This window comes from Scyliorhinus canicula, chromosome 7, assembly GCF_902713615.1.
Source record: "Scyliorhinus canicula chromosome 7, sScyCan1.1, whole genome shotgun sequence".
NCBI classification, from domain to species: Eukaryota; Metazoa; Chordata; class Chondrichthyes; order Carcharhiniformes; family Scyliorhinidae; genus Scyliorhinus; species Scyliorhinus canicula.
The window spans coordinates 170,316,629-170,330,338 of record NC_052152.1 but is presented as its reverse complement, the minus strand read 5'-3'; the positions used below and the strand labels follow the sequence as shown (position 1 = coordinate 170,330,338).

General features: G+C 40.4%; 1 protein-coding gene across 6 annotated transcripts in view; it reads right to left on the bottom strand.

Moving 5' to 3' along the window:
• LOC119969532 (double-stranded RNA-binding protein Staufen homolog 1-like) overlaps positions 1 to 13,710 on the bottom strand; it is a 60,710-nt gene that overhangs the window by 1,890 nt on the left and 45,110 nt on the right. For 4 of the 6 annotated variants that reach the window (XM_038803251.1, XM_038803255.1, XM_038803253.1 and 1 more), the window contains 6 exons: positions 9,060 to 9,203; positions 8,826 to 8,972; positions 8,666 to 8,744; positions 3,384 to 3,715; positions 1,730 to 1,852; positions 1,465 to 1,550 (listed from right to left, as the gene is read on the bottom strand). In XM_038803251.1, coding sequence (XP_038659179.1) covers positions 1,465 to 1,550; positions 1,730 to 1,852; positions 3,384 to 3,715; positions 8,666 to 8,744; positions 8,826 to 8,972; positions 9,060 to 9,203 — 911 coding nt within the window. The remainder of the gene's footprint in view (positions 1 to 1,464; positions 1,551 to 1,729; positions 1,853 to 3,383; positions 3,716 to 8,665; positions 8,745 to 8,825; positions 8,973 to 9,059; positions 9,204 to 13,710) is intronic. The other 2 variants (XM_038803254.1, XM_038803256.1) reach the window with 2 other exon arrangements.

Here is a 13,710-nt window from a genome sequence, read left to right as displayed (position 1 = left end):
GGAATTATGGACCACACACATTAAAGATGCAATACAGATTAAGGTTTCCTTGCAAAACTGTAGTAAGAGAAGTAATCACTACTAGTTTTATGCTAAAAGCATTTGCCAATCATGTTTAGTACAGATTTTTAAAAAGGACACAGGCAACATATTTCAAAGTACAACATATCCCTTAAATTCAACCCCTCAAGTCTGTTCCATCATTCAATTAATCATGGCCGACATGCAACTCATTTACTAGTTTATGCTCCAAATCCCTTGATAGTCCTCCCAAAGAAAGCTATTGATCAGAGTCTTTCAAATTTCAATGATCCAACACACATTTGAGAGAATGCCAACTGATTTCACTACCAAATGGCCTAGTCATAATTTGAACCTCTTGTTCAGGTATTTTTCAAAGAAATTACTTTTGCTGTAATTATTCTATCAATTCCCTTCATTTTAAACAACTATTCAATCAACCCTAAAAACATTTAAAAAGGTGAAAGCAAACTTTATATACAATTACTTCTCAACCTAGACCATTAACCCAGATACAATTCTGATTAATCAAGTGCTGTACTTCATTCCAAAGTTTAATGAAGAGAATCAGCATAAATTTGAAAAATTGGATTTAGTTGATTCTTTTGAAGTGGTCATGAGCATGTGCATACGAGATATGTGGATAATAGTTGCCCAAATATACATACAGATGGCATTTGATACAAGGTTATAGAAAGGAATAGCAGCAGAAATAAGAGTGAGTGGAATTGGGAGGAACCTTGTGGTAGGGGTTCCTAATTGGCTGGGAGAGAGGAGTGGGAAGGAAAGGAGTGGGCAAGAAAGATTGTGATTGGTGGCACATGGCAAGTGATGTTCACCAGGGATTATTACTGGAGCGGAGGATGAGCAAGTGGATTTAGACACCCCTATGTGCAAAAGGGCTAACGTTGGCCCTGATGTAAAAGTACTGGAATTCAAACACAAGAAAATGATGCTTCAGTTCCTAACTGGAATACAATGTTCAGTTGTGGACAATGTTTTGGATAGAAAGGGCACAAAGTAATCATTTAATAAAAATAATTCCCATTTCCCCACCCCTTCCTGGGAACAGATTGCTGCTGACTGATTTAAACAGCTGGGCAGCCACTATCCACCAATTGCGTTAATTAGTATTCAGGCCTGACTGTTCCTCTGCCTTTGAGGACTGATTCTACAACTTTGCCAGGTCTGTAGTTACCGGCTTTTCCAAATCCCTTCTTAAATACAGGCATGAGCAACTTTATAATCCCACGGCACAATTCTTGAAATAACCAATGTACCTTCAATTTCTCCGAATAATGTGGGGGTAGAATTCATCAAGTCTTATTCTTTTCTCTGTTACTATTTACATACACAGACCAAGCTTAAAAAGTATTCCCTTTTCAGTTCAATCCTTATGCCACATACTCTCAATCAGAAAGACAAGAATTAGTTTATACTTACACAGCAATTGGTCCATTTCCTGTTCTTGGTATGTCTACATTTTGTTGGTCCAGCTCAGACAATAGTTTTAAGATATTAAGAGCAGCCTGAGAATTAAATGATGATATTTATTGCCTTAGTAAAATTAAAAGCACACTTTCCACGTATTGGTCTTAGAAAATAAATCTGGCCCTCTATTTTCATACAGGTAAAATATCAGTTTGCTAACAGAATCAGCAATAAGATATTGTTCAATATTTGAAAAATGTAAAAAAATATACTTTACCATATCATGACAGGACTCAACATCTTTTCCAATTCCGTGACTGATCAGAGGAGGTTGAGAGGAACAGTTTATCAGAGACACGTACTCATTTTTATTATTTTTTGGAAAATCCTTATATTCAACCTGAAAAGAGACGACATAAGTGACCAACTCTCAAAAGTGACTGACAGTCCTCAAATGATCTTTTAGGGGCTACAAGTACAATGCTACACACTCAGCTGAGCCAAAACAAGATACTAGAGCTGCAAATTATTGCAGTGTGCAGGCAAAATTTGAAGTAGCTTAAATGAACATCACAGAACATGGACAAATCTCAAGTGTTAAAAGTTTTTAATAAGGGCTTCCTACAATGATACAGAAAACTATAGCTTGATATGCTATTGAGCCACTGCCTCAAAAAGCCTCCGGTATAATGCAATCTGTGATGATTTGAGTCATCGTTTCTCCCCTATAAATTTAGAGTACCCAATTCTGTTTTTCCAATTAAGGGGCAATTTAGCGAGGCCAGTCCACCTGCCCTGCACATCTTTTTGGGTTGTGGGGGTGAGACCCATGCAGAGAATGTGCAAACTCCATATGGACAGTGACCGGGGTTTGAACCTGGGTCCTCAGCGCTGTGAGGCAGCAGTGCTAACCACTGCTCCTCGATTTGAAACATCCTAACTGGGGCATGGAGTTATGGGGAGTGTTTTTAAAAAAGGGATAACCGTGCTGCTGCTACTTAGAAAATTAACTAGAAACCTTGACTGACAGTTCCCTTCTCAAATAGTCAATTCAAGCGAAGTCACAGCCAAGGCCAGTTTGGCTCAGGCTCCAAATTTGTATGTTAACATATAATAATTCATTGGTTATCAGAAGGCTACTGGTACCTGGGAAATTTGTAGCTCAGCACAAGTCAACAACATTAAGGTAAGGAATGAACTAAGTGAAAGTGGTGTACTTTATTTTTGCTATACCATCATTACTTCCTGAACTTTTGCGAGCAAGTCATAGTGCTATCTTAATAGCACTATTAGTGTTGCTTCAAAAAATTTACGATGACTAACCAAATATAGGTTTTAAACAGATAATTCACAATGTCCTTTTGCCACGCCACATTCAACACTAATCCATAAAAGATTAACCATATTAGTACCATAAGAGTCATAGAATTTTCAGTGCAGAAGGAGGCCATTCAGCTCATCGGGTTTGCACCAGTCCTTGGAAAGAGCACCCTATCTAAGCCCACACCTCCACCCTATCCCCGTAACCCAGTAACCCTACCTAATCTTTTTGGACACAAAGGGCAATTTAGCATGGCCAATCCACCTAATCTGCACATTTTTGGACTGTGGGAGAAACCGGAGGAAACCCACGCAGACACAGGGAGAACATGCAGACTCCTCACAGCCAGAGACCCAAGCCGGGAATTGAACCTGGGACCCTGGAGCTGCGAAGCAACTGTGCTAACCACTGTGCTACCGTGTCCCCCAACATAATTTCACATAATAGAAAATAACCCAGTTCTATAGCAGAGAAGTAGTGTTTTGTTTCATACACTTCCCATCTAAAGTAGAAAGACAACTCATTTGTTGGTACTTGACAAAACAAAATTGCTATTACCACTAAACTGGTCACTAGGATAAAGACTATACCCAAGAGAGATTTAGTATACCTGTAATCCTTGAACACTAGCCAAAAAGTCCAACTGTTCTGAAGGTCTGGTAAGGGTGCTTTGTGGCTTGCGGGCTGCAGGATTATTTTTCAAAATTGCTTCTGCAGTTAAGGACGTTCCACCATATAGGAGTTCTCTTGCTATCATTGCGGTGACAGTGGCCATGGCTGGATTTGCCGCAGGCCTGTTGAAATCTTTGGTATGATGCCCTTGATTGACACCAACAGCCTGTGCTACCTCAGGAACCATAGGAAGGATTCCTGCAGGTAGTTGCTGGTGGCTGGGATAAGGCATTCGAAACTCATCTTCTAGACGCATGCTCCCATCTTTAACTGAAAAGTAGTAGATATTAGAATCCTTAAAATGCTGGAAAATACCATTAATACCATAAAAGCAGAGTTTTGTTATAGAATGCTCAGATGTAGATATTTTTTCTTTCATTTTAATCTTTGGAAAATTGGACATTTTAATGATGAAAGTTTGTGAACTCAAATCTGTATTTTCATATCCACACAAATGCTCTTCATGGGCTCCAACACAAACATTTCTCCCCCCCCCCCCCACAGGTTTTATGTTCCCCAATAAGTAAAGATTCCAGACCAGTTAAACATCATTTAATATCAGTTTCTCTACAACCGCACCCCAGCCAATGGCACTCTCCTGATCACCCTTCTTCCCCAAAGAGGCAGGGGATCCACTGAGTCTCCTGATGGATAGTTGTTGGATTTAATCCTGTCATTTTTTTAGGAAAATGGATAATAGGAGGTGCGCGTCATTTGGCTCCTCAAGCCCACTCCACCATTCAACTAGATCATGGCTGATCCTTTACCTCAACACCATTTCCCCACTCTATCTCAAAGTCTTTAATAACTAGAATCTCAATCTTGAATATATTCAGCCTCCATAGCTCTCTGGAGTAGAATGACAAGGTTCATCACCCTCTGAGGGAAGAAATTCTGAGGGAAGAAATTCTCAATCTTAATCAGCCTACCTCTTATTCTGAGACTGTGCCCCTGGTTCTAGACCCCCTCGCCCAGCGGGAACATCCTTCCTCCATTTACCCTGTTGAGCACTGCAAGAACTTTATATTCTTCAGTGAGAGCACATTTCATTCTTCTAAACACAATAGATATAGGCCCAGACTCTCCTCATAGGAAAATCACATCAAGGATTTGAATGATGAACCCCTGTTGTATTCCTTCCATGGCATGTGTATCCTTTCTTCGGCAAGAGACCAAACTGTACATAATACTCCAGGTGCTGTCTTATCAAAACTCTCTACAATTGCATCAAGTCTTCTTCACTGCTGCACTCAAATCCTCTTGCAATAAAGGCCAACATAACTTTTGGGCGGCCTGATTAGCACTGCTGCCTCACAGCGCCAAGGACCCAGGTTAAATCCCAGCCTTGGGTCACTGTCTGTGTGGAGTTTGCACATTCTCCCCTTGTCTGTGTGGGTTTCTTCCTGGTGCTCCAGTTTTCTCCCACGGTGCAAGATGTGCAGGTTATAATAATAATCTTTATTATTGTCACAAGTAGGCTTACATTGATATTGCAATGAAATTACTGTGAAAAGCCCCAAGTCGCCACACTCCGGCGCCTGTTCAAGTACACCGAGGGAGAATTCAGAATGTCCAAATTACCTAACAGCATGTCTTTCTGGACTTGTGGGAGGAAACCCACACAGACACAGGAAGAACATGCAGACTCCACACAAACAGTGACCCAAGCCGGGAATCGAAGCTGAGACCCTCGCGCTGTGAAGTAACAGTGCTAACCATTATGCTACCGTGCCGCCCAGTTACTTGGATTGGCTATGCTAAATTGCCCCCTAGTGTCCAAAAAGGTGTATAGGTTAGATTAAGGGGTTAATAGGATAGGGGAGTGAGCTTGGTGAAGTAATCATTCAGAGGGTCAGTGCAGACTTGATGGGTCAAATGGCTTCCTTTTGTACTGTAGGGATTTTATGATTTGCCATAGTCATTGCTAGCTGCACCTGCATCTTAGCTTTCACACGAACAAATGAAATAGGAACAGAAGTAGGTCATTCAGCCCCTCCACCATTCAATAAGATATGGCTGATCTGTTTGCATTTCAAATTCCATCCATCTCCAATAATCTTTGATTCCCTTGCTCAACAAAAACTACCTCTGGTGACATCCAGACTCAACCTTAGCTCCCGTTTTTCTCCACGGTTGCGTGTGATCTGCTAAGATTGTCTAGTATTTTCTGTTTTTTGTCTCAGATTCCAGCATCCGCAGTAATTTGCTTTTATCCATGTATTTTGGTGGTCAGCTATTTTTGTTCTCCATTATAAATTCCCCTGTTTCCAACTGCAAGGGACCTACATCTGTCTTCACCAATCTTTTTCTCTTCAAATACCTATAGAAACTTTTACTCAGTTTTATGTTCACCTCAAGCTTACTCTTGTACTCATCCCCTCATCAATCCTTTTGTTCTCCTTTGCTGAATTTTAAACTGCTCCCAATCCTCAGATCTGTTGTTTTTTCTAGCCAATTTGTATGCATCTTCCTTGGATCCAAATTATCTTTAATTTCCCTTGTAAGACATGGCTTTGCCACATTTCCCATTTTACTTTTGCACCAGATAGGAAGGAACAATTGTTGCAGTTCCCCCATGCGCTCCTACAATGTTTGCCATTGCCTATTCACCGTCATCCCTTTAAGGGACGTTCCCCAATCTATTGTTGCCAACTCGTGCCCCATACCATCTTAGTTTCCCTTATTTCCACATCTCAGAATCACAACATTATCCTCTATCATGATGAAGAATTCTATCATATTCTGGTTGCTCATCCCCAACGGGACTCACACAACTAGACTGCAATTATTCCTTTCTCATCACAAGTCGAAGATGGCCTATTCTCCAGTTGGTTCTCAATGTACTGGTCCAGAAAACCATCCTGTTTACACTTCAGGATTCCTCCTCTACAGTAATATTACTAATTTGATTTGCCCAATCTATATGCAGAGTAAAGTCACCCACAATTACAGATGTTCTTTTATTGCATGCATGTCTAATTACCCGTTTAATGCTATTTCCAACATCACCACTGCAGTTTGGGGGGAGGGGGTCGATATACAACCTCCACTGCCGTCTTTTGTCCCTTGATGTTTTTATCAGCTCTACCCTTACAGACTCTACATCATCGGAGCCAATATTCTTCCTCACTATTGCGTTGATTTCCACCTTAACTAGCAATACCACCCACCATCATTTTCCTTTTTGTCTGTCCTTCTTAAATATCGAATACCCCTGGATGTTCAATTCCCATGCCTGGTCACCTTGCAGCCATCTCTCTAATTCCTACTGTATCAGACCTGCGTACATCTATTTGTGTAATCAGTTAATCCTGTTTTCACCCCACGAGTGAACAGTATCATGGCCAGCTGCTCATCCACCATGCAACCCTGGCTTGTCCACACAGGTTGCAAGTACCTCAAACCTTGCCCAAAGGCGTGTCCAAAACGTTAGGTGGGGTTACTCGGATAGGGTGGAGGTATGGGCGGAGGTGGTGGAGACTCAATGGGCCAAATAGCCTCCTTCGGCACTGAAGGAACTCTTTGACTTTATGATATTCACTGGTTCCCCTTCTGTTCTGTCAGTAATATTCTCAAAAAATTGAAATATTTTTAAAACATGATTTTAATTTCCTAAATCCATGTCGACTGCCCGATCCTAACATTATCTCCCAAGTATCCAGTCATCACATCCTTTATAATAGATTCTAGCATTTCTTCATACAACTGATGCCAGGTGAACAGGGTTGTCGTTCCCACTTTTCTCTTTTCCTTTTCTTAAAAAGTGGGGTCACATTGGCTACCTTCCCATCTGCAGGAACCGTTCCAGAATCTGTAGAATTTTCAAAGCTGGCAACCAATGCATCCACTATCTCCACAGCCACCTCTTTCAACACACTTGGGATGTTGATCATCAGACCCAGGGGATTTTTCAACATGTTCCTTTGATCAGAAGTGTGAATATTTGTCCTGAGCCACCACTGCCATACCAAAAAGAGAATTGTGGCTATAGTCTCTGCAATGTCATCCCTGCAGTACTGGGCCACCTTTCTGCTTTAAGCACTGCCAACCTTAAGTAAATTCTCCTCCAATGTAATTTTTCTACCACTGCTCCTTTGCTGTGATATGAGCAGCATCCTGTCCATTAATGGAGTGATGCAAAGTACTAATTTAGTACCTCAGCCAATCCCTCTGTTCCTACAAGGCGATTGGTCCCTAACTGGTTCCATCCTTTTACTGTTTCTATGTTCAGTAATTACTTTTACCTTTTTCAGTTCTTTTGGATTTCTACTGAATTATATGAATATATTTACCATAAAATTCCATTTTGGACTTACTGGGCCAAATTTTGCAGTCAGTTGTGAACAGTATTAATTACACTTTCCCACAGATTGTGGGTTTTTGAACTGGAACTTGTAATTATTAGTGAGCCAAAACAGCATGGCACCCACTGCAGGGGAACTGGGACCTGTATGACTGGGGCAAGCAAAGGCATCTCCCTTTAACCAAATTGCAGAATCCTTCAAGACAGAGCATAAACAATGAAATGCAAGTTAAAATAATGAAATGCCAAATATTTGGAAAGCAGAAATAGATTTTACAATTTAATCATTATGAGAAGATTTTAAGGAATAAGACTCCACACTGGGCAAATTAATTTTCAGTCCAGGAAAATTGTTTGGCAGCAATTAAGGCTTGAAACACACTTAAAACTTTAATTTGAATGGATAAGTGCAACTTTGTCATGTTTATTCATGATACTTGCATGAAAGACAACAAACTTCATACATTTGCATTTTCCATGCATTTGAAGATGGGATCTCTTGGAGAGACACTTGGAAAGCTCCTGGTGAAGCAGGGCAACTGTAACAGAAGCTTTGATTTCTTTATATAAATATGTGCAGATGTTGGATGCTGCCGCCTGATTAACTCCTTAATGGCGTTTGCTGCTATTTTCTCCACAAGAGCTCACCCGTTGAATTTCCTACCTACCACCCTTACGGGAATACATCTAGTTTGTACCTGACCACATCTTTCAAGGTACCCGATTGGATAGATTCCAATCCAGATTGGCCAGTTTGCTCACAAACTGACTGAAATTAAATCCTGTGCAGTATTTTTATGTTTGATTATTCATTTTCTCTAACTACACTAACTATTCTGATCACGGTTTCTTAAAATATTTCCCACATGCCCCACTTCATTCTACAGAACCAGGTGCAGTGTTTCAATGCAGCATACCTGTTGCACTATCTTCTACAGAGGAACCAGGCTCGAAAAAGGTCACTTTCCGCCCTTTAACAGGATCTTTCACTGTTGGCTTAAAAGAAAATGAGAATTCCTTCAGAACAGACCTTGGTACTTACACTCAAACTAATTTTAATTAAATTAAAAAAATTACCTTTTCTTCAGTTTTCAAAGCTGGTTTAGGTGGCTGAGGCTGGGGAACTTTAAAACCCAAAAGCTCCAACATTTTCTCAGCTGCATTTCGCTTGGCAACTTTCTTATTTGGGCCCATTCCCTCTCCTACTTGACCACCAACTTTAACCTAGATAATGGAATACAGTTTAGATTATTTGGGATTGTACACTTCATAATCTGTAGATAATCAAATAAATTATGTAACAGTTCTCACCCGCATAACAAACTCTCTGAGGCGAGGAAGGCCTCGTTCTACCATTAATGTATATTCAGGCTCCTTTTCTTTTTTTGCTTGCTGAATTTGAGCTAGACGGCTGATTGGATTCATTCCTTGCCCATACTCTGGACTTGTCTGTAGCTTAAAAATAAAAAAGATGCAAGCTCAGCATTTCAGCACTATTCAAATTAAATCAACGGGCGAGAAGATGAGTAAAATTGGTTTAATTTTTGTAGCCAAATTTGAAAAGCCAGATTCTGTTTTGGTCCAGGTTAAGATATGACCGAATGTTAAAATTTAAAAAAAATAAATTAGAGTGCTGAATCTTGCAGATTTCATGAACACCAAAGTGCTTTGTTTTCCCTCAAGTTCTTAATTAATTTGCCTAAAGGCCAAAATGGCCTGCTCCCAACCCTTTACCAATAATCACTACTATTGGTTGCCAGAAGTGGAGCAAAAGGTCCAAAGATTTCTGTCTCTAGTGGCTCACACTGATCTGAAGAGTGCATCATGCACAAAGGAATAATCAAGCTTCCCAAGAAAGCGGTTTTTGTTCTCAACCAATAAACTCAACTCAATTTAATAGGCTGATGACAATTGTACTGGTCCAAGACTGGTCATTTGTTAGGCAAGCATCAATGTGTACAACAGTCTAAAACTTCAAAGATGACAACTTAGAATCTGTTAATTGTAGCTAAGATATTAAAGAAGAGGACACAAGCATAAGGTTTGAAGCAACAGCAAGCTAGGTTGTTTCTAATGCTGAAACTAAATTCAACTCAGGAAAAAATATGGCCACAAGAATTATTAGTGAAGTTTAAGCCATAAGTGGATGAGAAACCATGTTCAGAAAACTACCAATTACTGTACTTGTTTCCTGAAAACCACGAAGATAGGTGGTATTGAAAAGAAAACTACACACGGGTAAATAATGTAGCTGTGCTTGGTATACATGCACTTAATACCAAGAATTTTGAAAGTAGAGAATCCCCTGCATCACGATTCATCAGAGGCCATTTCATTTTTTTCTGTCCAATAAGAAAGAAAAATATAATGCAGAAGTGTTCAGAGAAAAATAAATACAACTCGGGAACTGGATTAAGTTCTGAAGACAGGGGCAGCATGGTGGCGCAGTGAGTTAGCACTGCAGCTTCACGGCGCTGAGGTCCCAGGTTCGATCCCGACTCTGGGTCACTGTCCGTGTGGAGTTTGCACGTTCTCCCCGTGTTTGCGTGGGTTTCGCCCCCACAACCCAAAAATGTGCAAGCTAGGTGGATTGGCCACGCTAAATTGCCCCTTAATTGGAAAAATGAATTGGGTACTCTAAATTTATAAAAAGAAAATTAAAAAAAATAAAAAGTTCTGAAGACAGACATACTTTTGATTTGAGATAAGACTGAATCTTGGTATGCGAGAGGTTGAGATAGTGGACAACTAGAAACCAATTACTAAGTTTCAAGTGAGCATGAAAATCAGAAATTTCTTTCTGCACGATTTATTCCAAAGGCAATAATTATGCGCAGATCAATTTGTAAAACAAAAAATGCATAATGATTAGCAAGCGATGGAAAGTTTAGAAGAGGATATGCAGAACACAAATATTCCAAAGAAAAAAGCTGTTCATGGACTGCTCACAGTAACATCTTTGTCAGACAATGGCCAGGTTAAAACGCGGTGGTGCAACCACATATTTGCTCAAATCTTTGGGGAACATTTTGGTGTAATTCTGTGCATTACATAACTGGGGTACAGCAATTTGTAGAAGGAGCATGAAATATACCAGATACTAAATTTCAGGCTACATTACCTTGATGACTGACTAGGCATAGAAAATAAAGGGAGTTCAACCCAACCCTAAAAACTGTTAAAATCACCCTGAGGGTTAATGTTCTATGCCCAATAGTATTTGATCTTGATAGCAAGTGCCCACAGGATTTCCAACTAAAAATCAAAAATCAGCCAAATTCTCTTCAGATCTTATTTGATATTTGTATTTCCATGAGGAACCAACAAACAGCAGCCAGGCCCAAGAAATCTGACCAATATTCATTTCCAATATCCAGGAAATAGGGACTTCATAATTCCCTCTGGTTAACCAGCTTAACAAAGGAGAACTAACCAGAGAAATGTTTCCTCATCTCCATGCCTCAGAGGCTTTACTTCAGCATGTCGACAGATCGTCAGACCTGGCCCAGCAAAACAAATTTTCAAATTCCAGTGAAGTACTTCAAAATCATTTGCTTAATATGAAACAAGGTTTTTCAGAAATTTCCTGTTCATGAAATGTGGGCTCTCAGATTTTCTGTAAGAGGTACATCGCACGGCCCATTACACTATCCAGTTTTTCCCTTTAGAAGGACAGTTTCCATGCATTGCTACCAGTACATGTCCAGTTAATAGATGCAGTGATAACACGGAATTCCACCTTCTTTTAGTTTTATAATTTGATTCAATATGATACCAGCAATCACCATTGAGCTGTTTTGAGGGCAGGTGGGGAGCAGTGGCAGAAGGAAAGAAAATGTTTTGATACGATGAATTATTTTTTAAAAAAGGTAATTTACTCAACACGCTTGAATCGGGTATGCACCTGCTTGCGAAAAATAAAGTGCAGGGTAAAAACTTAAATCAAACTAATAGGATATCTAACCTAAAATTAAAAAAACTGGCTAGGAACATTTGTTAGGTTCATCAGTGATGAAATGGAGACATTTCTTCACTCAGATGGTGCTGAACCTCCCTCACACACAAGACTATTGGGGGGGGGGGGGGGGGCGAGGTCATTGAATGTGTTTAATAAATAAATACATTTCTCGACACTAACAGCATCAGGGTGCCTGGGACAAAAAGCAGGAATATGGTGTTGAGATCAGCCATGATCACAGTGAATGGCGGAGCAGACTCGATGTGCTGAATGGCCTATTCCTGATCCTATTTTCTATCTGTATTTTCAAGGCCAATCCACCGACTCTGAACATCTTTGGGTTGTGGGGGTGAGACCCACGCAAACACAAGGAGAATGTTCAAACTTCACATGGACAGTGACCTGGGGCCAGGATCGAACCCAGGACCTCAGTCAGGCAACAGTGCTAACCACTGTGCCACTGTGTGGCCCCCATCTGTCGCCAAGTTTAATTCCGGCTGCCTAGTGTCAAATTTTCAACACTACAAGCTTTCTCATTTGAAACTTTCTGTAATTATGAAACACTTTTTAAATGGTGTGCAAAACCATATTAATAGGCTGACCTTGGAATTTGGACTAATTCTTCAAGGTAAATGGAACAAGTTATAGCTTTAAAGAGAATGAAATATGCAGAAATTCAGAATAGTTTCACAAATAAATAACTCCTCTCAGAACTAGCATTTAACTAGAAACTTGAGAACACCGGCTTTAGTCACACATCTACAGTAAGGACCAGTTAAAGCTCTCAAGTAAACACTTGCATTCGGCAAAAGCGAACTGTCCCAAACATACAAGGTTGTCCAATATGCTTTGCATGTTCCCTGGGAATAGTAAACCCCATAAATCTACCTCTCATGCAGCCGTCACACACTATGTCCTTTGATCACATCTTTCGACAACCTTTGCATAAAAAATTCCATCTGCATCCTTTGTACTTACAAAATAATTTGCCTTCACCATCTTAGTTCCATCCCGTCCAATTAGATTTCCACTCCTACCACAGCACTGAAACAGTCCAATTAAAATCACAAATGACATCCTATTTGACCATGGTAAACTAGCCGTTGCCACGCCTGCAGTTTTTAAACATGGTTGACTCCACTACCCTCCACCTCACCTCAAGTCATCCAGCTGACTGGGACTGTTTGATTCAATTTTTATCCAGCCAGTCATAGCCAGAAAAACAATTGCAATGGCATCTTTCTCTTGTTTCCACAACATTAGAGTCCTCCAAGGATCCATGCTTGCTCCCCTCGTTTCTCATTTGCATGCTGTCTCTTAGCATCACCATTCAAAAACAAGTCAGGTTCTACATGCATACTGACAACATTGAGCGCTGCCCCACCATCAGCTGGTTTCCAACATGTCACATTGTTTGTGCAACCTCCAGAACTGGATGAGCTGCAATTTCCTTCAATTAAATATTGGGATTAGCAAAGTGCCATTTTGAGCCCCCACCACTAACTCCACTCTGTTTCCACTGACCCTCTCGGTCTCCTTTGTCACTGTGCAAGATTGAATCCGACTCAGCCTTTTATTTGATCCTGAGTTGAGCTTCCAATCAAACATCCACTCCATGACCAAGACTATCCCTATATCACTTTATGTCACTCCCCTGCCTCAAACCACCTGCTTTAGAAATCCTCAATGCCTTGAATACTTGTGACTTTATACTTCCAGTGCTCTCCTGGCTGGCCTTACATGTTCTACCCTGTGTAAACATGAACACATCCAAAACTCTGCCGCCCAAATTCAGCTTACATTGTTCCATTCATCTATCTCATCTCACTGACCCATATTGACGTTACCGGTTTTTGGAATCTTCTAAAATTCCCCTTAAGAGGCATCCTTGCTCTCGACCTCTCTCCTCCTTTAAGGCACTGCTTCAAACCTACCCATTGGGAATTTATATTTATGGAACTAGGACAGGAAGGTGGAGATGTGAAGTTCAGCCATGATCCCAGT